The 25253-nt window shown below is 43.6% G+C and overlaps 2 protein-coding genes across 2 annotated transcripts; both read right to left on the reverse strand.

Moving 5' to 3' along the window:
- Positions 1–1887: 1887 nt before the first annotated feature.
- On the reverse strand, positions 1888–16128 carry LOC121067175 (pantetheinase-like). Its single transcript, XM_040551330.1, has 8 exons — positions 15966–16128; positions 12167–12408; positions 11929–12059; positions 10237–10429; positions 6784–7078; positions 5222–5595; positions 2644–2814; positions 1888–2392 (listed from the first exon to the last, which is right to left on the reverse strand). Exons 2-8 carry the CDS (start codon positions 12377–12379, stop codon positions 2294–2296), a joined length of 1476 nt encoding a protein of 491 aa, XP_040407264.1. The 5' UTR covers positions 12380–12408; positions 15966–16128; the 3' UTR covers positions 1888–2293.
- A 2492-nt stretch (positions 16129–18620) lies between these two features.
- LOC121067173 (pantetheinase-like) lies at positions 18621–24835 on the reverse strand. Its single transcript, XM_040551328.1, has 7 exons — positions 24388–24835; positions 24158–24288; positions 22564–22756; positions 21750–22041; positions 20136–20509; positions 19357–19527; positions 18621–18930 (listed from the first exon to the last, which is right to left on the reverse strand). The coding sequence occupies exons 1-7, from the start codon at positions 24598–24600 to the stop codon at positions 18811–18813; spliced, it is 1494 nt and encodes a 497-aa protein (XP_040407262.1). The 5' UTR covers positions 24601–24835; the 3' UTR covers positions 18621–18810.
- Positions 24836–25253: the final 418 nt, after the last annotated feature.

Consider the following 25253-nt stretch of genomic DNA (forward strand, 5'->3'; position numbering starts at 1 on the left):
TTTTGCCCATTGCACCTTGTTTTAGTTACATCTACAGATCACCCCATTGGAAGTCTTGAAGCTGAAGCTGCACGTGCAGAAAAAATCACATTTGCTAAGGTTTCTTACCTTCTTTGTTCCAGATTCAGCTGTCAGATAAAGAAATGTTTTATTTCTGCACTGGCCTGGAAGAACAGTCTGTTGTTATCAGTGGTTACGCACAGACTTATCTTTATGCACAATGAGTTGGTATGTGGACGAATGGGTAGATTTGGAAAGGATTATATTCTGTATGCCTGCCTCACTTCATACAACAACACATTTCATGATTATGAATATTATGCAATCTTTGCGGCAAAAAGAATTTAGTGCAATAACGGCTTATGCCAGCCTTCTATGAGAAAACATTCAACATTCAAACACATAAATCTACCTAGTCAGACAACAGTGGTCTTGAACCAAATCCTAAATTCAAGGTACTTGCCAGATTCAGGGTTGGGATCATATACTACCTGCACACACATTTTCTTAGCCAAAGGACTTGTATCAACAGGGAACAGTCCTGAAGGAGCTGCCTCCCAGCCTCACCACATGCTCCTACTACATCCTTCTGCACTGCAAGATGAAACCTCCTTGCATACCAGTGTCCTTTAAACTCAGATCCTTTTCTCAGGTGAGTTGCATCATGACCCGCCAGGTTCCTGGGTGATGAGGACAGTGTCTGCACTGAGTCTGTACACCTGGGAAGAGGATCAGACTGAATAATCCCTTGATAAATTGAGATCTATCTGTGGGCAGACAACAACTGACTCAAACAGTGAAGAAGGTTTTGAGAGAGCATGGCTCTAGCAGCACTGATGTTGAGCTTCCATGAGTCAGAGCACATGGTGTAGGGTTAGGAAGATTTGAGATTTTGACGAACAACTTTGTGCTATTGTGTTATGTCACAACTATTTATTTGTATTTGAAAGCAGAAAGGTCATATGGTGCCCAGCAGTGATAACTAGTGCTAGAGTCCAGATAGGATTTGCATTTCCACCTTCTTGTCAACTTCGTAACCAAAGTACGAGGATCTGAGGACCTTGAGAGTGCTGTGGTGGGACCAGAAATGGTGCCAGTGTGGGGAAAAAGGAAGTGAAATTGGGACTTACAGGGGTGTCTGACCCCTTCTAAAACACCACAGAAAGAGATGCATATCTCTATACACTAATATGCTAAAGGAAGAGGACATGCTTCCCCAGGTCATGGGGGAAGATGAGGAAGCAAAGACATGAACAGTGCTTTCTCACCGGGAGTTGCTGGTATCTAATAGAAATCTGAACCCCCTAATCCCAACAGTTAGTGCACTTGCAGGGCAGCACCGCCCAGCATTATTATCAAGAAGCAAAGGATAAGGCTTATTTCACATATGCTGGTGTTACATGATGGGGGAGAAATAGAAAAGATAGGAGGAAGAAGCTGCTACATGACACTGTCACTCAGTGATCCCTTTTCTGGCTACACACAGTTCCAGCACTGCATCCAGTACAGCCAACAGGTCTTGACAAACCTGTTCAGAACCAGCAAGCGGAATATTTTGGGTTTTCAGTTTCAAGTTTTGGTTCAACAGAGATTTCTGAAAAATGATGATTCATCTTCAGTTCTGTACAAAAAGAGCCATCAGATTTTGGTTCAGGGTGGGCTCTTTGATTGGAGTTCTAGCTTAGCCTCCATGATGCACTATTCTGTGCTGCTATGTGCCACACAATGTTAACCGTTGGCATAAAGACAACAAACCCAAAACAACACAAATAGGAGAAAGAATTGTGTAACTGTGATAAAAGAACTGACTTGTAAAGTAATTAGCACTTGTAGCTGCATATCAGAGACAAAGCATTACTGAGCTTTGTTACATGGAGCTGTCATGAATCACATTTTTCAGTGTTTTATTTACTGATTTCAGCAATCTGCAATTATAAAATATGCAATGCAATTTTAGTAAGAATTTATCCTCTGTCCCAAAATACAGAATTTCCGAGGGCTAGAAAAATAAAAATCCAGAAAACAGTGAGAGAAACACAACTGCTATTTTGTACTAATAAAAGATCAGTATTCTTATAATATAGAAATAGTTATTTCTCAATAAATGGTAGCAATAAAATAATGTTGCTGATTTTTTTTCTAAACAAATTACATTGAGAAGTTTGTTCACCATGAAGAACGAAACACAATCCTGATTATGTAGAGGATGCTGTATCTCATTTGGACGTGAGATTATTAGTGTACAGCTTCAGTTATGGTAACGTCATGGGAAGGCTGTCAGTTGTGGATCTTGTTATAGATGATCCTTCTCATACCACCGACCAAAAAGTGTCACAGTGACGACTGGTTTTGTTGGTTTTGTCTTACTTATCAAACGCCCATCATTCAATACCTGATTGGGAAAAGTAACAGAAAGACATAATTAGAGGAATACTACTATGAACAAAGAGCTCAGAAAGATGTAACAAAATGAGAAGGTACATCAGACCATATCACTTACAGCAACTAGTGACTTAACTGAAAAGTATAAAGTATGTCTGATTATTCACTATGAAAAAGTTCTCTTTGGCTGTTTTGATGTAGTCATTCCACTACTAGTCCACAGAAAGTCTAACACGAACCAGTTCCGGAGTGCCCCATTACCTCAAATTCCCCAGGGGCCAGCTGCACCCCGCTGTACAAGACCTCTGGAAAGACGTAGTTAGTGCCAAACGTGCCGCTGAGGGAGAACATGTCAAACTTGGTCTGCGCAGTCTCCACCGGCTGCCCGCATGTGCTCAGGTCTGTGCTCCTACACTTGAGCAGTGTACATATCTGTGGGGAAGACAAAAAGACAACATGTTGAGCAAGACAGAAATATTCTGATATGAAAGCCTTGTGCCATTAAATCTTGTGTGTGTTGGAATAGGTGACAGTCACAGGATTTCTTTTGTAATCTTCAATCAAAATCTCTTTCATAAACTTCACTTGTAGCTTACTTTTTCACCCTTGACCTGATTGGAGGGTATTACAGACCTGTACTGCCTTAATAGTTAGAAATAACCTTTGTTTCTGATGTAAGCACTGCCAGAGCTCTTTATTTGATCCCTGCAGGCCAGTGGCATTTCCACTAATTCTTCTAGTTGCCAGTTCTTATTTGAAGATTCCCTTCTCACAAGTCTTATTAAGATGAATTTGTGAATGGAAATTTTAGGAAAATGAAACAAAGTCCTCCTCATGTGTATACTGTATTACTGTACACACAAGTCCTCTTACTAGTATGCATACGTGTTGCTAATAACAGTTCATTAGATTGTCTAGTCGATCATGGGAAATCTGAATTTCATGTTCTCCATCCAACTTCTGGTGAATACTGGAGTATCATACTGAATCACCTGCAATACCGTGTCCAGTTCTGTCTGCCCCCTCCCCCCAGTACAAGAGAGACTTGGACATACTAGAAGGAGTCCAATGTAGGGTTACCAAAATGATCAAAGAACTGGAGCATCTCTCACGTGAGGAAAGACTGAGACAGTTAGAACTGTTTAGCCTGGAGAAGAGGAGGCTCAAGAGGGATCTTATCAACGTCTACAAATACCTGAAGGGAGGGTGCAAAGAGAATGGGGACAGGCTCTTCTCAGTGGTGCCCAGTGCCAGGACAAGAGGCCGTGGGCACAAGCTGGAACACAGGAGGTTCTGCTGGAACATCAGGAAGCACGTCTTTACTGTGCAGGTGAAGGTACTGTGCAGGCACTGAGCCTGCTGGAGTTCAAGAAGTGTTTGGACAACGCTCTTAGACATATGGTCTGATTTTTGGGTGGTTCTGTTGGGTGCCAGGAGTTGAACTCAATGATCTTTGTGGGTCCCTCACAACTTGGGATATTCTATGCTTCTATGATAGGGTCCTGGGCAACCTGGCTCTAGGTGCCTCTGCTTGAGCAGAGGTCCCTTCCCACCTCAACCATTCCATGATTCTGTAACAGATGACCATGTAATGAAGTCAGCATCCTCTGTTACAGTTTTGTATTAGCAGCTGCAGCACATAAAGGAAAGTAGGAATGGTAATGTTTTCCTTTTGTCCTTATGGTTTAACCATAAGCATTCTCCATCTTAAAGCTGATAAATGTTTACAGACACTATGATGAAATATGAAATAGGGCTAGCACTCCTGTGAAGATTCAAATGACACTGGCTGGCTTTGCTGCCAGGTGATGGAAGTGTTTGTCTACTCATGTCAGATACTGGGAGCCAGAAGAAGCATAGCTGCAAACAACCAAAGTATTATTCATCAGCATATATGCTTTCCTACTGAAATGCAAATATGCAGACATAAAGAATCTAATTCTCTCAGTGTGTTCTGAAGAAATTTAAAAAAACACTAAAACAAAAAAAGAAAAGTAGAAATTCCTGCCTGCTCTAGAATATTCAGTACTGGTAGAGACCATCTGGCAGCCTCCACAATCACTGAAATAGATTTTCCAAGTGAGCTCACCAAGAACTGATTTTATTCAAGCTGTCTTCTTAGATGCATTAGATGAGCTGTTCACTGGCTAAAACCTCTCTACATATCCTAGAGTCTATGCCAGCTGATATGCAAAGGCCCTGCTGGCAGAGAAAAGTAACTAGAAAAAATAAATCTGCTGGCACAATAACTTAATTATGAAGGCAAAGTATGGCTTTAAGCAAACTATTAGTTAGGACGCAACTCAGTGTCTTCCCACATATTTGATTAAAAACGAGGAAGAGTGGACATTACCAGTAAAAGTTGTATGCCATTTCAGTACAATTCATTGCTATAATTCGAAAAAAATGACAAAATATTAACTTCTTCATGAATCTGAATTATCAGAGCATTTCATAAAGATCAAGTGATTTTTTTAACAGCAACCATTTGATAAAGATTAAAGGAGAGATTCAGAACACTTACTACAGATACTCACAACAGAATACTAAAGCGTAGCTCCCTATTTAGCCAATATTGTATGTCTAAAAAATAGCATGTGGCCTCTGGGAACATAAAAGAGGTTGAGAGACCTCTGCACTGCATTTCTTGGATTTAAAGGCACATTTGGATATTTGGACATTTTAGCAACTACTTCCTACTGCTAACAAATAGGACACCAGGACTACAGCATACAAGAAATAAATCATTGTCCTTCTCCCCCCCTGCCCCAAGGAGCTGAAGGTTTCTCCCTGGAAAGAAACTTCCTAAAATAAGTAACACCCCCCAAAGAATCTTTACCTGCAGATAGTATTGTCCTTCAACAACATGAAGCCCATCAAAAGCACCTAGCACATACACTTCATCTTCTCGTTTCCTTGCCATCTTGTAGCTCAGGTGACAGTGGAGGTCTTTCTGGCAAACGGTGATATTCCCCTCAGGCTTAGTGAGCTTAGTGAAAGTGAACTGGTCATAGAAGATCAATCCACTGAAATCACGTTCATCTGGTATGCATTTTTCTACACCTGAAGCATATGAACTCCAGCTGACAGCAGGAGGGGAGGCAGGAGAAAGGCGAGGGTGTGAATCTAGTTCAGCAATGAGAAGATGGCCATCCTCAGTTTTCATATTGTAGTAATAGGCTCTGGCTCCATCTGGTGCATAAATGCCGCTCCCTGAGGAGAATGCAATTTTCAGTCCAAAATAGTTCAAACACTTCATATTGTCCTTTTAATTATCTCTATTGCTAGCTTATCCAGTCTTTTATAAACATTATAGAAATTTTATTCTCACCAAAGACAACTATTAGTAACTCAGTAGATAGAGATCATGCTTTGGCAAAGAGTAGCATTTATTTCTCTACATGAGGTCTGCTCAGTATAGCCTAAAGGCAGACGGTATGACCTTACGATTGTATTCATGACCTCCCCAGTTCTCTTTTCTCCTGCATGCAACAGAGTTGACTGAGAATTCCTTCTTCCTTGGCAATTTGATGTAAAAGGACTAACTACTGATTGAGACCATCCAAAACACCACACAGGCAAGTATCACAGGCCTGTCTTGATGGACACAGGAAGAGATAATAGCTGTCCAGCTCAGTTTATACCATCTGAAGACTCCGCACATAGGGAATTCACACCTGGCCAGTGCCAAGTGATGGAGGAAAATCAAGGAAAATCTGTCATGCCCATTACTGTCAAAGAGCTCTGCCCTTCAGCTACATAAAAAGGACAACAAGCAGTAGCCTATTAAGCATTTCAGTTGAGAAGCCCCAAGCCAATACTGCGATTTCAGGGCACAATGAAAGTATTTGTCTAGCTGAAATATGTTATCTCGTAAGCTAAACTCTAGAAAGTCAGTGTCAAATTCTTAAAAGAAAATGCACACGTCTTAGCAGTGTTGCCGCAATAGGTCTGAAAAAATGATTTCAACACTTTTCCACAACTGTGTTTAATACAGCTACAAATGAATCTTTCATTTGTCCAGAATAAATGGAGCCATGCATTGGGTGTACAATACAGTTCTGCATTTAAGAACAGATTTGGAGGTCTAAAGGAAAAGAGCTTAATTTTCAGAAGTTTCTACTCACGTAGAAGCAGCAGTAACTTACTACTTGTTTGGAGGCATTAAAAGAAAGAAAGGAAACTCCTGAGAAGCTAAGGAGGAGAAAAGAGAACACCAGAAATTTTACTGTGCCTTATATGCCACCAGTAGGGACAGGGTTTGGCAGGTTTAAAATTTGTTGGCTAAACTCTTCACCTTTCAGATAAACACATTATATTCCTCTGCAAAATGACCTTGCAAAACAGGGAATAAAGATTCCTGGTTATAATGATTTTTCAGACAAAGTTAAAATTAATTACCTGTCATGGACATGATGGTGTTGTGAGTATTGGAAGCTAGGAAGTTGACTCTCATGCCCATAGCCCAGGCAGAGTGAAACTCCACAGCAGTCAGAAAGGGCAGGACGTTCATCCAGGCTGTTGGGAAGAGCACTGTGTCCACGTGTAGCTTGCTCACCAGCACCACAGCAGGCTCCCAGAAAAGGATGTCGAAGCAAGTGAAAATGCCAAACTTCCCAAAGGGTGTCTCAAAGGTGACAGCTTCTGGCTCTTTAGGGTAATTAAACTGTTTTTCTTCTGACATAAACAGATTATACTATAGGGGAAGGAATAAAACCAGAAACCAGTTAAAGGTACCTACTGCCATATCCTGGAGTCATTCTGCAAAACTGTTCTGAATGACTTCAGGTTTTTAACCTGTGATGGAAGCCCTCGTATGTAGGAAGCCATCGTATATATGATCACCATAGTGCCCAAAAAGTTGACATGGGAAGACAGATATTGCCCTGGCATCTAGCTAGAAAAACATCTGGCTATCTGCGGGTCTACTGTGTCAGCTACCTGGAACTCCCATAAAAATGATCTTTCCCATCTCCCCACCGAAGTTTAAAAACCTGGTGACCCAAAAGGCACACAGCAGAGAAATGATAATGGAAGAGGAACACAGAGCATCTGGTGGGTTGGTAATTTTGATGTGAAGATGCATGGACAGACTGTACCAACACAACAGTACACGACAGTACCGGGAGGAAGCATGAGACAGCAAAAGACGACCACAAAACAGAAGAAAACAACGGCGGTGGTGGTGGGGAGGAGGCAAATTGTCTCAGCTGACAGAAAAATCCAAGTCTGTGACGATCCCTGCTTTGCAACATTTTCATTCTTCCTTTGGATTCGCCTTAACTAAAAGAGTCCTTTAATATACAGGCAGCCTAGGCAATAAACACGTAATCGAGCCAGAAAGTGGGTTCAGGGTTACTGATCTTGGCACTTGGCACCTGTGCCATGCCTGGTTGGCACATGGGGGACCAGCCTTGGCATAAGGCTCATCCAGTTTGTGAGCAAACAAGTATGTTGGCATCACCTGTGAAGAACTAGGTGGAATACTAGGTCCAAGGTGCATTAAATAAAAAACTGACTTCAGTCTAGCCACGTCAGTGTGATATATCTGGTATATGAACCCCAAACAACTTTGATGACCCTTACAAGTAGGTTGTCTTGGGTTTACATGGTGAGTGCTTGGTAGCAGGGGGCTGCAGGGGTGGCCTTTGTGAGCAGAGCACAGCAGCTGCCCCGTGTCAGGTCAGAGTCAGCTCCAGCCAGCCCCAAAGGGAGCCGCCGCTGGCCAGAGCCGAGCCAGGGAGCAATGCTGGTTGAGCCTCTGGGAGAGCAGACTGAAGAAAGAGAAAACTGCTGTAAAACTGCAGCTAGCAGAGGGAGTGAGAAAGTCTGGGAGAACCAGCACTGCAGACCCCAAGGTCAGTGCAGAAGGAGGGCAGGAGGTGCTCCAGGCATGGAGTAGAAGTTTCCCTGCGGCCTGTAGAGAGGCCCCCGGTGGAGCAGTTCTTGAAGAGCTGCTGCCTGTGGGCAGCCCCCGCAGGCTCAGTTCGGGAAGGACGGCATCCCGTGGGAGGGATCCCGCGTGGAGCAGGGGCAGAGAGGGACCGTGAGGGAGCAGCAGAGATGAAGCGTCAGGGAGTGACCGCAGCCCCCATTGCCTGTTCCCCTGCACTGCTCAGAAGGGAAGATGTAGAATGGGTTGTTTGGGGCGGGGAAGGTGGTTTTAGTTTGCTTTTAGTTTCTCAGTGTTCTGGTCCTCTAGTGATAGGAAATACATTATATTTATCTCCCTGTGATGAGTCTGTTTTGCCCATGACAATAATTGATCTCCCTGTCATTATCTCAACCCTTGAGCCTTTTCCATCGTATTTTCTCCCCCTTTTCCTTTGAGGAAGGGGAGTGAGAGAGCGGCTGTGGTGGAGTTTAGCTGCCCAGCTGAGTAAAACAACCACAGTCCTTTATGGTGCCCAGCAGTAGGGCTTGAGAAATTTGAGATGATGATAACTGAGAGAAGTAACAGGCAAAATCATGGACTGGACATTGTCTAGAATGCAATAGTTGTGAACAACTTAAGACAGTAGTAATTGTGAAGAATATATGTTGCAGTAATGTGGTGAAGGGACGAGGGGTGGCATGTGTGTATATTGCCCACTTTCTCAGTGTTGTGATGAATTATGTTTATTTTGATGTGGGGATTTTTATTTTTTTAATTTATTTGTTTGATATAAGTGAAGATTTTGATGATTGTGGTACAAGAGTATATTGTGATAATTCTAAAATAAGCTTTTCACAGAGGCAAGGGGTGGAAGGTAGCAGAAGATGATTACCCACAGACGTTCAAAATACTCAAAAGCTACTGTAATTAGCCCATACGGAAAGAAGGAGGAGGTACCATTCCTCATATCATCCACAAACTGACATCCAGAGGAGAAAAAAAAGAGAGTGGAATTGTTAATATTCTCACAGAGATAGTTCCCAGAGGACAGGGATGATAGCAATGCAGGGCCCGAATACCAGATTAGGCTCAAGGCCAGTGCTTTACAGCACAGTGAGCTGACAAAACCAAACACAGCCTTTAACAAACTCTCCGGCTTGATATACAGTAAAAGGGAGAACGTGGCATGGATCAGATAAAACAGGATCACATAGACAAATACTGAAACAAACCAGACAACACTGTGACTAGCAACTAAGTATGATAACTGTAAGCTCCCTCTACAGCTCTTTGATCAAATCTATTTATATCTCAAGCCTCCAAGCCAAATATTGGGCAAAAAAAAAAGATTGTGGTGGAGTTTGGCTGCCAAGCAGGGTAAAACCGCCACAGAAACTGAAAAAGAAAACTGAAAAAGAAAAAAGAATAAAAAAAGATACTTTCATTGGCTGTAAATGTTTCAGTGCTCTCATCACTTTTTGCTCTCAGCATAGGTCCACAAATCCTGTTATGCAAAAGCTGTCCTGAAGCTGTGCTGAAACATCATAAGAAAAACATTGATAGGAAAGGGCCTGTTTTCTTTAAATTGGACTGTTCATGTAAGATGAGATGCAGATGAACATTTTGAAATGCTGGAACACGAAGGGGTACTCTGGTAAAAAGCTGGCATAGAAAACTAGGGTTGCTCAAACACCAGGATTTCCAGTAAAAGGAAGTTAAACTGAGGCAGTCAACCAACTAACATTGGACCCGAGCAATCAGTCAAACTGTTTTCATTCTAGTCTGCTTTTAGAAACATGACAGTAAATACAAATTGAGTGTTAATACTTCACAGGAACAGAGAGATTCTTTTAAATTATAGCAAAAACCTATACGAGGGAGGCATCTGCCATGGAGCAATTACTGGCATTAAATTGTCTTGCCTAATGGAGACATTTTGGAAGATGTGGAAAAAAATGGCTTCCAAGGCCACTTCTTACCTTGTGGTAACGAGCCACCAGTTTCCCTTCCGAGTCAAAGACAACGTTGGTGTTGTACTGGTAGCGACCGTCACTGGGGCAGCTGGGATCACTGGAATTGCACGACTTCTTGTCCCCGATGTTCGCAACCACATAGATGGAGTTATTCCTGGCCATGCAGCTGAGTCGTTCCAGCACTGGTGCTGGAGCAAATCTAATATGTTTTAGACCAGGAGAAAAAAATAATAAAAAAGAGTAAGAAAAGATGTACTGACAATGGTGTCCATCACTGGATCTCTGAAGGCATGCCGACAGTATCCCTGATCCTGCAGTCACATCAGGGCAGGCATATATATAGGATGGCGGCAGTACTTCCTTGGATTGCCTTCTGTGCCTTGAGGCAGGTCCTGAAGCCTTCCCATTGGTATCCAGAAGGAAATGCTATCGCTGGACTGCCTACAAGTGCCCTGGGCACCCAGAATGGGGTCTGCAGAGAGTAGATAATCCTGGGGCTGGGAGAGGGCACTCTCATCACCGTTGTTTCGTGAAGGTCATACATGAGATGGGCCATGCAGGAGGACCATCATGCCAGATACATAGGGAGCACTGAGGAATAGAGCATGCCAGAATGTGGTGGCGGGCGTTACAGTCCCACAAGGCTGCTGCTGAAAAACCTGACTTAGGACAGTGGAAAGATACAGATATCACCTTCACAAAACCTAACTCCGGAACTGAAATAAAGACATGCTTAGACATGTTGCTACCCCCCCACACCTCACTTATTGAGAAAGACTCCTTATATTTTAGTTAACTTATGTCTCAGTAAGAAGCTGCACATCCTGCACTTCTCCCAGCATACATTCTCCATTGTGAGTCTTCCTCTTGAAACCATTGAGGAATCTCATTACAGATGTCATACCATGGTCTTAGCATCTCATCTTTGAGCAGGTGAAGAAAGCTGCATTGCAAAAGCCAGACCATGTTTGTATTTCTATGGCTGAGCACTTACTGCATACTGTATAGGTCTGAAATCCAGTGTGCAACTTCAGGTTACCACAGTCCTGCTGGAACATGACACCTGAGTGACAGGTCATGTTCCAGAGCACAGAGAGTCTAGCGATTAGGACTTTACCTTAATGTAACTGTGAAAAACTAAGACTAAAACTTTCTGGGTCTGTATCACTTGCAGATTTCGACTTTGACTAGCGACCTCATCACCTCTGTTACTAGCTTTTCAGAAACCAATTTTCAGCTGTTCACAAAAACAGTATGTGTGGTTTTATATGAACACAGCATTTATAAACAAAACAACAAAACAAATCAAAAACTAGCATTAAAAATTTCCAATTAGTTTCATTCAAAATAGTGTGGAAAAAAAATGAAAACAACAAGAAGCAGCATATCCTGGAATCAAAGCTTTTCCAAATTTAAAAAAAAAAAAGAAAAAAGTTTTGTCTACATTTAGCAACCCAAATTCAGTATATTTTCTGAATTTCTCTTTAAAGCGTCTCATTCAAAAAGCATTTTAACAGGTTTCCCTTGTCAATCTTATTATGTAATTTACCTTCATATGATATTATACAACTGTAATTCTGTAACTGAAACTTGCCTGATGTCAAAAGCATTAGCAGTTCTTAGGCATTTATTAGGAGCAGCTCACAACTCCATGGGACACCAGTTTAAAACCATACAAACTGGTGCAGAAGAAATCACCTTGTGGGATCAGTGCAGGGAATCCAGTTCACCTCTGGATCAGGAATGTCCTCCAGGTACGGGTAGATGGCTTCTCTTGTGAAAACCCAGCCATAAATGCCATCCTCAGGAGTCACAATGATGTGTGCGCCCTGGCAGAAGAGGCTCTGTTAAGAAGTCTCCATCAATGCATCCCTGGAGGGGGGTGGTCAGCAGGAGGAGAACACACAATTAACACCACTCAGGATACATCTCGTACCTGCTGGGCTGCTTCCTTGATGGCTCCTTCCAAGATGTCCATGTTCTTGTTCATCAGGGCCAAAGCATCTTCAGGAGAAACTGTCTTAGGAGCAGCACGTGGCAGGATGACGGTGTGCTCGTACACGGCTGCAATGAAGGTGTCTGAGGCCAGGGCCTGCAGGGCTGCCAGGGCAAACACCGCAGCGTGCACCACAGGCTGGTGAAGGACCATGGCTGCTGCCTGGCAGTTGCTTGAATGCTCTGAGTCACAGACAAATGGTGAAAAGGAAGCATACACAGAAAACTAAAAAGGGTCAAAGTTTAACTTAAATAAGGGAGGGAGGAAGTGCTGGCCAGTTAAAGGATTACCTTGTAATCAAATGTCTCTGGTTACATACGGAAAAGTAGGACGCCACAACATCAGAAAGTGAGGATGTCGCAACTCAGACTGAAGAGTTGGCAGAGCACACAGGCAGTCACAGAACTGTGGCTAATGCCAAGAGTAATAATGCCAATATGAAAGAATATTATTAAACACATGACTTGAAAGAGCAGTCCAATTTTTGCTGTTGTACTTTTTCTGTCATTGATTGCAACACACTTTTGCTCAACTCTGACACCCAGGTAAAGGTGGATACAGAGTCACAGAATCATCTAGGTTGGAAGAGACCTTCAAGATCACCTAGTCCAATCTCTGACCTAACACTAACAAATCCTCCACTAAACCATATCACTAAGCTCCACATCTAAACGTCTTTTAAAGACCTCCAGGGATGGTGACTCAACCACTTCCCTGGGCAGCCTATTCCAATGCCTAACAACCCTTTCAGTAAAGAAGTTCTTCCTAATATCCAACCTAAACCTCCCCTGGAGCAACTTTAGCCCATTCCCCCTTGTCCTGTCACCAGGCACATGGGAGAATAGACCAACCCCTACCTCGCTACAGCCTCCTTTAAGGTACCCAAAGAGCGCGATAACGTCACCCCTGAGCCTCCTCTTCTCCAGGCTGAACAATCCCAGCTCCCTCAGCCACTCCTCATAAGACCTGTTCTCCAAACCCCTCACCAGCTTCGTTGCCCTTCTCTGGATTCGCTCGAGCACCTCCATGTCCGTCTTGTAGCGAGGTGCCCAAAACTGAACACAGTACTCAAGGTGCGGCCTCACCAGAGCCGAGTACAGGGGGACAATCACTTCCCTAGACCTGCTGGCCACCCTGTTTCTTATGGAAGCCAGGATGCTGTTGGCCTTCTTGGCCACCTGAGCACACTGCTCATATTCAGCCGACTATCAACCAGTACTCTCAGGTCCTTCTCTGCCAGGCAGCTTTCTAACCAGCCTTTAGCGCCGCTTGGGGTTGTCGTGCCCCAAGTGCAGGACCCGGCACTTGGCCTTGTTGAACCTCATACAGTTGGCCTCTGCCCATCGGTCCAGCCTATCCAGATCCTCCTGCAGAGCCTTCCCAACCTTGAGCAGATCAACACACACACCTAACTTGGTGTCATCTGCAAACTTACTGAGGGTGCACTCGATCCCCTCATCCAGATCATCGATAAAGATATTAAAGAGAACTGGCCCCAGTACTGAGCCCTGGGGGACTCCACTAGTGACCGGCCTCCAACTGGATTTGACTCCATTCACCACGACACTTTGGGCCCGGCTACCCAGCCAGTTTTTTACACAACGAAGCGTATGCCAGTCCAAGCCACGAGCAGCCGGTTTCTTGAGGAGAATGCTGTGGGAAACGGTGTCAAAAGCCTTACTGAAGTCAAGGTAGACCACGTCCACAGCCTTTCCCTCATCCACTAAGCGTGTCACTTTGTCATAGAAGGAGATCAGGTTCGTCAAGCAGGACCTGCCTTTCATAAACCCATGCTGACTGGGCCTGATCGCCTGGTCACCCTGCAAGTGCTGCATGATGACACTCAAGATAATCTGTTCCATGAGCCTCCCCAGCACCGAAGTCAGACTGGCAGGCCTATAGTTTCCCAGGTCTACCCTCCAGCCCTTCTTGTAGATGGGCGTCATGTTTGCTAGCTGCCAGTCAACTGGGACCTCCCCTGATAGCCAGGACTGCTGATAAATGATGGAAAGCAGCTTGGCCAGCTCTTCTGCCAGTTCTCTCAGCACCCTCGGGTGGATCCCATCCAGCCCCATCGACTTGCATACATCCAAGTGCTGTAGCAGGTCGCCAACCATTTCCTCGCGGATTATGAGGGCCACATCCAGCTCCCCAGACCCTTCCACCAGCTTAGGATACTGGGTATCCAGAGAACAACTGTTTTTGCTGCTAAAGACTGAGGCACAGAAGGCATTAAGCACTTCAACCTTTTCCTCATTTCTTGTCACTAAGTTTCCCCCCGCATCCAGTAAAGGACAGAGATTCTCCTTAGTCCTCCTTCTTGTGTTTATGTATTTATAAAAACCACCTCCACCTCTGGAGCTGTTGTGGCAAAACTGAGGGTCTTAAAAACTGTTTGCTTTATTCTAGTGTCTTCACATTCCTCATTTCCTGTGCTAGATGCCATTATCTGCAGCTTGCATCCCAGAGTTTTTTTAGATCAGAGTCATTACATTATCATCTCACTGCACTTAAATGTCACGTACCTAACGTGCCAGCGACAGACCTGTCCCTTGCATTTATCCCAGAGGCTCTCCCAGTTGCTTCTCTTTAGCCGTGTGTGACTTTCCAATAGCCTGTCACCAGCAAATATGCATCTGGTGGGAATGTTTGCCCCTGAAATCAGGCAGGTAAGCCACCAGCCAGCCCGTTATCCATGTGCCTCACTGTCTGGCCACCACATGCCTGAAGCAGAGGTCAGGGCAGCTCACCCTGCACCACAGCATTCCTGCTCCTCAGCTCACCCTTCCTCACCCTGGGATCGTTCTGTTTATTGATCGAAGCAGCCTTCGTTTTTAATCTTTGACTTCAGTTCTAATGTGTTTTCCTATGACATTTTCCATTTTTTGACATTCTAGTAGTTGCAGCATTCTCATTTGGAAAAGGTTTCCTGAATAATAGGAAGCAGAACGGACTGCCTGCTTATGTCCTGCTACCACTGCAGAGCCATCTCTTAGGCAGAGCAGAAATGTTGTGGGTGAATGCAAGCACCAGAGTTCCCTGCAAGAGCAGTGCTGACCAAGGGCTTCAAGCATTAAGAACATCAATTTGCACCTACTAGTGTTCACCACTAAGTACTTCTCTATGTACATCCCTAGATACAACACGAGGCACATTCGTGAGCCTTAAATATGAGCCTTTAAAAGGCTGCAGTGGAGATGTTAGTGGTAATTGAAGTGATGTAGCTTAGGAGACTTTGTTGTTGTTGTTGCTCTGATTTTCTAACCAAATGAAACCTGTCTGGGTCTCATTAACTGCAGTGAGCCATAAGTCTGAAGGAGGAAGTGGTAAACTCTGCCGTGTTTAGGGAGAGCTACGAAAACATGCGGCCCGGAAGGGTGACTACTGCAGCCAGGCGGGCACAGAGGCACGCGGCTGAAGTTGCCCTGCCAGGACAGGGTTTCTCCAGCAACGTCGGGTGTCTGGGCCTGGGCCAGCAGGCACCACTGCCGCCTGCCTGCAGAACTGGGGGCTCACCCAGGGCCAAGGAACTAACCCGGGTTAAAAATAAATAAATCACCCACATATCCACTGAATCAACCCCCTGCGAAACTACAGCAGTCCAGGCTATACACGACTACAGGCACTGTGAGAGGACTTTTATCCTAGAGCTCCCTCTGTTTTTCACACCTCCGTTCTCCCAGCCCACTCTCCTCCTTCCCTGCTACCATGTGAGGACAGCGGTTGCCTGAGGACTTACTTTGGTGATACAGGGTGTAACTGGGTGCCAAGTCAGCTTAGCCAAAGAGGCAGTCCGCCTTCAGATCGTGGTCGTGCTCCTTGTGCTGAGAGAAGCTGCCTGGAAAATGACTCCTCACGTGCTAATCTTTGCATGGAAAAACCTGTGTGACGGGACACGCCTGAAACCACACAACCCCAGCAGATCAGGCAGGTCAGGTGGCCAGGCTGAGAGCAGACCCCTCTCCTGTTTTAGCCCAGCACAGGGCTGTCCTGTGTGGCTGTAACAGGACACTGTGTCCAGGGGTGTACACACACATGTGGAGATACAGTACTTTTTTTCCACAACAAGTAGAGTGTTTTCCATTACCTCCATTGTATCCATTACATAGGGTTACCATTTGATGCATCTATATACTGAAAACTTATTTTTACAGTGTTCATTTTGTTCAAAGTGTTTTACACCCTGCAAGTATATTTATTTATAATTTAATTATTCTATGACTTTGGTCAGATTAAATGTGAATGATTTTATTTCAAAACAAACCTGCAAAACAAACAACCGAATTAACCTCACATAGAAATCAGCCAAATACCACACAAAAAAATCCAATGCACTCACTTGGCACGCACAAGTATATTCAGTCTGTTCAAGCTATTAGCCAGCCTTTGCAAGCACCTGCCTGCACTCTTGACTCTCTTCACATCAGCATCAGCAACCATTTCAACTGGAAGACAGATATGCCCCTGCGAAACTGCTCATTTTGAGAATTTTTGACATGGATCCACCTGACTGCTTGAAAAAGGTGACACAGTTATCAATAGTTTTGTGGAATGGAAATGTTCCACACTGTAAAACTGTGGTCAGGAAGATCAAGTAGCCTCCTTCAACTGCAACTTAGGGCATGCCATGCTAACACATTACTCCATGTGCTGAGCTGACTATCTGATTTGAAGCAACATTTTTAAGGGACTTGTTTTCTTTTTCAAAGGAAATGACAACTTAAAATTTCAACCATCTGACTTCAGAGTTTCTGTTACTTTTCTCTGGTTTAGAACAGGGTGTATTCAGAGCTGGAGCTGAATGATGTTCTGGAACTGACTTCTGATTAAAAATCATAGAATCGTTAAGGTTGGAAAAGACCTCTGAGGTCATCTGGTCCAACCATCCCCCTACCACCAATATCACCCACTAAGCACTGCATGGGGTTGTTGTGACCAAAGTGTAGGACCCAGCACTTAGCCATGTTGAACCTCATCCCATTGGCCTCTGCCCAATGACCCAACCTGTCCAGGTCCCTCTGCAGGGCCTTCCTACCCTCCGGAAGATCGACAGCTTGGTGTCATCTGCAAACTTACTGAGGGTGCACTCAATTCCCTCATCCCAATCATCAATGAAGATATTAAAGAGGATGGGCCCCAACACTGACCCCTGGGGAACACCACTGGTGACCGGTCGCCAGCTGGATTTCACTCTGTTCACCACCACTCTCTGGACTTGGCCATCCAGCCAGTTTTTAACCCAGCGAAGAGTGTACCTGTCCAAGCCATGGGCTGCCAGCTTCTCCAGGAGAATACTGTGGGAGACCGTGTCAAAGGCCTTGCTGAAGTCTAGATAGGCTGCATCAACAGGCTTTCCCTCATCCACCCGGTGGGTTACCTGGTCATAGAAGGAGATGAGGTTGGTCAGGCAGGACTTTCCTTTCACGAACCCCTGCTTGCTGGGTCTGCTCCCCAAGTTGTCTTGCACATGCTGTGTGATTACAGTCAAGATGACCTGTTCCACAACCATCCCCAGCACTGAGGTCAGGCTGACAGGCCTGTAGTTCCTTGGGTCCTCCTTACGACCCGTCTTATAGATGGGCGTCACATTAGCAAGTCTCCAGTCATCTGGGACCTCTCCGGTTGTTTATGACTGCTGATAGATGCTGGAAAACAGCCCAGCAGTCACATCCACCAGCTCCTTCAGCACCCTCAGGTGGATCCCATCTGGCCCCATGGACTTGTGACAATCCAGGTCGAGCAGCAGGTCTCTGTTTCCGCATGAATTGTGGGAGGTTTGTTCTACTCCCCGCTGCAGACAGGTCAGGAGGCTGAGTACCCCGAGGATAAGTGGTCTGACTATTAAAGACAGATGTAAAGATGGCATTGAGAACCTCAGCCTTTTCCTTATCCTCAGTAGTCATGTTCCCCACTGCATCCAGTAAGGGATGGAGATTCTCCTTGGCCCTCCTCTTATTGTTAACATATTTGTAAAATTTTTTTTTTTTTTGTTACCACAGTGGCAGGTTGAGCTCATGGCAGGCTTTAGCCTTTCTGATTTCGTTCCTGCATATGCTAGCAACTTCCTTGTATTCTCCCTGTTCAGTCATGTCAGTCTTCTTCCCCACCAGCTCATCTTACGGCACACAAGGACAGCATGCTCCTGCTCCTGTGCCTTGAAGACTTCCTTCCTTAGGAGCATCCAGCCTTCCTGGACCCCTTTGCCCTTCAGGACTGACTCACAAGGGACCCTCCCTACCAGTGTCCTGAACAGTTCAAAATCTCCTTTACTATGGGTCTGGATCCCATACCACTAAAGTCAGTGGACTTTATTTTCTATGTCCCTTGTTCCCAGTGGGAAAAAGGTCAAACCTATGACAATCCAAAGCTACCGTATAAAAACAGATACAGAACTGTCTAGCAGAGTAATTTATTTTTGTTGCGAAATTAAGTAAACAAATCAATGTGCAATGATTATGTTGTTAGTGCAACCTGAGAAACAGAATGACATTATAATTACGTGTATTAGCATTAATGTTACGATTAACTAATATTATGATTAATTAGAAACAAGCAGACAAGATCCTAAAGCATCTGCAGTGAAATCATGGTGAAGCTTGTTCTGTGTGTGGAGGGTCCTTTTCATACCATCTCCCGAAGAGTGTTATACTCAAAACTGGCTCAGACGTACCAGTCCGGCTTATCACACGCCCATCACTTAGTACCTAGTTATTGAAAAGTACAGTAAACAGGAACGTGAACAAAGTAATATTATTGTATGACAAGCACAAAATAACATTCATTGATGTTGACCTAGTTGAGAGAAGTCTTAGAAAAAAGACAAAGCAAGGCATGTATGAGTCTTTTACATGGAGCTACCGTGTTTGAGGCCGTACCAATTCTGTCTTGGGAAAGATTTTACTCTAGGAGAACTGGGGGGAAATATGGGCTGATCTGGGAATTTCCTGACAGCCCATAAGAGTTCCAGTTATTTGTTCAGGTGATAAGAGAATTGTGAAATAGAGTTGCTGTACTCAGGCCAATTACTGAAACTGAAGACAGTGATATCTCCCAAGTTGCTTCCATGTCTCACAGTGGCTTTTTAACCATTTGTTTTACAGGGCTGACAACTCCCAAGGGTATCTTACTACCTCAAATTCCCCAGGGGCCAGCTGCACCCCGCTGTACAAGACCTCTGGAAAGACGTAGTTAGTGCCAAACGTGCCGCTGAGGGAGAACATGTCAAACTTGGTCTGCGCAGTCTCCACCGGCTGCCCACATGTGCTCGGGTCTGTGCTCCTACACTTGAGCAGCGTGCATACCTGTGGTGAGAGGATATAGAAAAATCAAAGTACCAGTAAGCTTTCAAAAATCAAGAGTTGGATTTTCAATATTTTGACTAATTAATATTATGATTAAAATTACAATTAATTAGAAACAAGCAGACAAGATATAATACTAATAAAAAGTCTAACAGCAAAATTTAAAAGAACCAATACACTGGCAAGCCATTTGGGTACAAAGGTTTTATCTGTAATTTAGTTTCTTCATTTTGTAAGATAATTGCACATTAGAGAGTAACATCAGCAAAATGGCAAAATCCATGTCTCTCCCTTGTGACAAGAGCATCCCTATGAAGACGTTAAGATCTCTTACATCTTCTCTCCCTTTTGTACACATATATGGAAACCTTGAAGTGTTAGAGCGTAGGAGATAACCCAGAGTCTTGACTTTCATCATTTATAATACAGACAGAAAAGTAGGATCAACATCACTAACGAAGTCAAAATACCTCATGAAGAAAACAAATGTTTTGAGAGGGGCATAAAAATGCTTCCTTCTGAACCACCTCAATCAAAAATGGGACAAATACAAAGGGACTGCAAAAATAATGTTCTAGTCTGTCCAAATAAGAATAGAAAACCTTTACCTGCAGATAATACTCTCCTTCAACAACATGTAGCCCATCAAAGGCACCCAGAACATAAATGTCATCTTTCTTCTTCTCTGTCATCTTGTAACTCAGGTGGCAACAGAGGTCCTTCTGGCAAATAGCACCATTTCCCTCAGGTTCAGTGAGTTCAGTGAAGGAGAAGAGATCATGATAAACGACTCCACTGAAATAGTGGTCATTTGATGGAAGCCATTTGATACTGCTGGCATACAACTTCCAGTTAACAGCAGGAGGATAGCCAGGAGACAAACGTGGACGTGAACTCAGCTCTGTCACAAGAAGGTGACCATTTTCTGTTTCAGTATTATAATAATATGTTCTTGGACCATCTGGGGCATAAATACCACTCCCTGCAAACACACAAAACCAGGAAGATTTTAATCTGAAAGGCAGTGTTTATGGTACAAGTAAGCAGTCTTCGCTAACTAAGCATGTGCCAAATTTTATTCTAATGTTTACCAGACTCTTCTGAAACTAAATTAAGCCTTCATACACTACAATCCTGGTCTAATGCTTTTTGCAATCAGCGGAACGTAGACCAAACTCTGATGTTTCTTGTAAGTGGCAAGATTAGTACACTATGCTGTTATATAGGATTTAAGAGGCTGAAGATACATATTCCTCATTAAGTTTAGCTCCATCAGAAATCAGTATTTCTGATTAAAGTGAATGGTAATGCTGTCAATTCAAAACAATCCTGTAAGGAAAAGAAATTACCAAAAGTCACACTTCTATGCAAGTTCTTTACACAGATGCATCTTTAAATCCCAGAGTAAAACCTATCCATAAAGAATATGAATTATCTAGCTTAGGGTCATCAATGACTGACAATAGCAATGGCCCATATTTGCTTTCATTTGGAAGGCAAAGTTCAAAGATGCTTTTTAGCAACACCAGTATATTTCTCACGCTTGTTAGAATTAACAAGTAGCATTAAATTTGTGCTTGACTTCTACCATCTGTTCAGTAAAACTATACAGTGAAAACTTCACAAGGTCACCAGTCCAGAAGCAATATTTGCAAGACTTACAAGAGCATTTCTCAGCACTAGGCTTCCACCTAGTGGAAGAAAAGAGTTTGGCCCTTCGCATTAACAAAACACGCATAAACACCAAGGTCTGGGTCAGAAGATGTAGAATCACGTGTTAAATCTCAGAACTGAGCATTTAACAAACAACTAAAGGTGTCCCAGCTATCTTAAAACATTTCTGAGTTCTTACATACCATATCTTGATTTCCTCTTTATCTGTACAAGTTCTGTTGTCCTAATCCACTCAGAAGGTGGTGAGGCACTGGCACAGATTGCCCAGAGAGGTTGTGGATGCCCCATCCCTGGGGGTATTCAAGACCAGGATAGATGAGGGCCTGAGCAACCTGATCTAGTGGGTCAATGGCAGGGGGTTGGAAATAGATGATCTTTAAGGTCTCTTCCAACCTGAGCCATTCTATGATTCTGTGATAATCTTGTTGACATGCACACGTATGCCTAAAGCTTATGGGTATTTCAGCCCACGTCAAATGGACTACGTAGATATAATAGATACAATGTTATCCACATGAACAAGGTCAATTAGACCAATATCACATTACCTGTCATATCTAAAGTGGAGTTGCGTGTATTTGCTGAAAGAAAGTTGATGCCCATTCCCATAGCCCATGCTGAGTGAAACTGGACCGCCGACAAAAGTGGAAGAGTATTAACCCAAGCAGTTGGGAACAGAATTGTGTCAACCTGAAATCTGCTTGCCAGGACCACAGCTGGGTCATGAAAGAGTATGTCTGCACAAGTAAAAATGCCGAAATATCCAAAGGATGTATTGAAAGTCACAAATTCTGGATTCTTGGGATAATTAAACTGTTTCTCCGTCACAAAAAGGTTATACTGGTTGTGGAAAGGAAGAAATGAGAAAATAAAAACAAAACATTAGAAATCAAATTATTTAATTCAGAATAATATTCATTACAATACTTATTCACTTAAACACAAATAATGGAGAATATATTTTGTGGACATGTTACTTCTTAATTTTTAAAAGAATTCTTACCAATGCAAGAGTAGATAAGCACAAATATTCATCGTTCTGATTTATACCAGTGAAGGGGATTTGTATTTAGGTAGCAAGAATTTAGGATGTTAAAGTTTTAATATTTCATGTGTCACTTCCTACTGAGAAACAGTAAAAACAGAGGTCTGAGTTTAATTAATTTTATTTAATTACTTGCTACTAATTTCAGAATAGCAGGAGCATAGGTATCTTAAGGCAGTGACTTTTACTCACCATGTGAAACCTGCTAAATAATGACTCTATGTACAAATACACGTAAGCCTGGGAAGTAGCCTTTGTTCCAAATCTTTAATCACCCATGGATCATACACTTCCTAAGCTTTGTAGAATTGTCTTACCTTGTGATAACGAGCCACCAGTTTCCCTTCTGAATCAAAGACAATGTTGGTATTGTACTGGTAATGACCATCAGCTGGGCACCTTGGGTCACTGGAATTACATGGCTTCTTGTCTCCCATATTTGCAACCACATAGATGGAGTTATTCCTTGCCAGGCAGCTCAGTCTTTTCTGCACTGGTGAAGGAGCAAATCTAAGCAGCAGGAAAGGAAGGAAATAAGACATCAAAAACGATGAATCAGTATAAATGCCAAAAATAAGGCTACAGATCACAACAATAGGTTTAAGTAAGGCACTCCTAATACAATATAGTTGTTTACTGTTATTCAACAGGACACAGTGTTTTTGTTTCAAAACTTAGGATGCTGAAACTCTGGCTTTATCTAATGTCAAAGACTGAGGAACACAGCAGTTTCGTCACAATGAAAGCAAATCTTTGCACCCTCTAATTCTCCCCTCTGCTGCCGTTGTGTAGCAGAGCATTGATGTGACAGTGACATATGGGCTAATCTCAGCATTTTGCTCCAATTTGCGATTCAGCTGCCATCTTGACGTAGCTCAGGATTTGTTTCTTCTGCATTGTGTTCTGCATTGGTTCTTTCACCAAATCACAGAATCATAAAATCATCTAGGCTGGGAATGACCTTTTAGATCATCCAGTCCAATCATCAACATGATCTACCCAGTTCCATCACTAAACTATGTCCCTTAGTGCTATGTCCACACGTCCCTTAAATACCACCATGGATGGGGAGGCCACCTCTTCTCTGGGCAGCCTGATCCAATCCCTAACCACCCACTCTGTGAAGAAATTCTTCCTAATGACCGGTCTAAACCTCCCCTGGTAGGATCTGAGGCTGTTTGCTTGTGTCCAAGAGTGGCACCACCATCCTCACGGTAAACTCCTTTCAAGTTGTAGAGAGCGATGAGGTCTCCCCTCAGCCTCCTCTTCTCCAAACCAAACAACCCCAATTCCCTCAGTTGCTCCTCATAAGTCTCAAAAAATTGTGTGATTTATTAAGGAAAATAAAACTTCACCTTTCTTCCCTTTACAATGCTGTGATATCAAGAAGAACTGGGTCTGATCACGCTTTAATTTGATGGAAATAAAATATGTTAACAGAATAAAAAGGCCACCATGTCATACTTCTTGTTCACTTAGGGTCAAGATCAAAAAAAATGTAAATCTAAAATAGTGCAGAATAAGCTTTGAGTAGTAGTAGTTATTTTATTCACTTATATTTGTAATATTCCTAAATCTTAAACACAGAATCATAGAAATGTTCTACACCACGTATGGAATGCATTATGAAATAGTAAAATCCATAAGGCTTTTTTTTTTTTTCCACTTTTAAATAAATCTTGACTTTCATGAGTATGCTAACAAAACCCAGAAGAGTTAAAGCGAGAAAGACCTATGGAGAAAAATGACAAAGGAAGCTGTCTGAAGCTACTTATGGCAACTGTACAATGTCTAACTAGTCTTCTTCTCACAGCAGTTGTATATAATTTTAAATGTCTTGGACCATTAGCACTCCTAAACGCAGCTGTTTTTGCCACCAGACCATTCCCCCTTGCATAGCAGAGACAATACCTTTCAGGATCAGCACATGGAATCCAGTCCACCTGTGGGTCTGGAATATCTTCAAGATAAGGGTATACCGTCTCCCTTGTGAACACCCAGCCATAAATGCCATCTTCAGGAGTCACAATGATGTGGGCACCCTAATACCAACATACAAAAACAAAGAAGAACATTTCTGTCTCCCCCTTATCAATGATGAATGTTTAACAAAAACAACGTCTCTAATTAGGTCATAATACCTGACTGGCTGCTTCTTTGATGGCCACTTCCAAAACATCCATGTTTCTGTCCATCAGCATCAAGGCCTCCTCAGGAGAAGCAGGCTTTTCAGTGTCCTCTGACAAGAGCACGTTGTGCTCATAGACGGCTGCAATGTAGCTGTCCAGGGCCCAGGCCTCAAGAGCAGACAGCACCAAAACCACAGCAGAGGCACGAGCCCTCAAAAGCCCCATACCTGAAGTCTGGAAGTCACCCAAGAGGAGAACAGGGGTGGGCAAAACCAGGGGACTTTAATAGGGAAAGTCTTGCAGAAACCTGGGAATTCCCCAGAGTGACAGAAAGCCGACACCATGCGATGCAATCACTGTGTCCCTAAAGACTCAAACATCAAAGGCCGGAGAGCCACAAGCATTGAGCAATCCTGCTCCATGGTTCCACCACTGACAGAGAAGTTGCTGCTGTGCTGCAGCTGAAGAAATGCGTTGCTGGCCAGATTCACCGAGTGTTCAAGCATGGCATTACTGTAATAAGTCGAAGGCAAGCCCAGGTCACAGGAGGAAGAAAGCCAGAGGAGTCTGGGAAATCTTAGCACAGACATTCCTGGGCAAACTGCAGGGTGCGGCCGGGGACTGGCCCGAGGCCGGTGCTGCTGCATGGGCACTGCAGTGGCTCAGGGCTGCTTGGATCTGTTTGGGTATACCTTGCACTTATTCACAGCTTCACAGACTGTGCAGCTGTTACCAAAGCAAACTGGGTATTTAGACCTGCCATCAGATAAAACAGGCACAGCACAGACTGTGGGAGTGCTCAGTCTCCCATAGGAGATCCCACTGCTCCGCTTTAACCATGGTTTCTGGACCCCTAGATAATCGTGGCAGGAGAACAT

The sequence above is a fragment of the Cygnus olor genome, chromosome 3, assembly GCF_009769625.2.
Source record: "Cygnus olor isolate bCygOlo1 chromosome 3, bCygOlo1.pri.v2, whole genome shotgun sequence".
Lineage (NCBI taxonomy): Eukaryota > Metazoa > Chordata > Aves > Anseriformes > Anatidae > Cygnus > Cygnus olor.

Coding starts and splice junctions, on each gene's coding strand:
- LOC121067173 (XM_040551328.1), bottom strand. CDS start 24,600: ATGGGGCTTTTGAGGGCTCGTGCCTCTGCTGTGGTTTTGGTGCTGTCT. Junction 22,757..24,157: donor CCATGTGCTGATCCTGAAAG/GTATTGTCTCTG, acceptor CCTGCTGCTTAG/ATTTGCTCCTTCACCAGTGC. Junction 18,931..19,356: donor TGGCCCCTGGGGAATTTGAG/GTAGTAAGATAC, acceptor TTCAATAACTAG/GTACTAAGTGATGGGCGTGT.
- LOC121067175 (XM_040551330.1), bottom strand. CDS start 12,379: ATGGTCCTTCACCAGCCTGTGGTGCACGCTGCGGTGTTTGCCCTGGCA. Junction 10,430..11,928: donor CCCTGCACTGATCCCACAAG/GTGATTTCTTCT, acceptor AAAACATATTAG/ATTTGCTCCAGCACCAGTGC. Junction 7,079..10,236: donor TGGTGGCTCGTTACCACAAG/GTAAGAAGTGGC, acceptor CTTCCCCTATAG/TATAATCTGTTTATGTCAGA.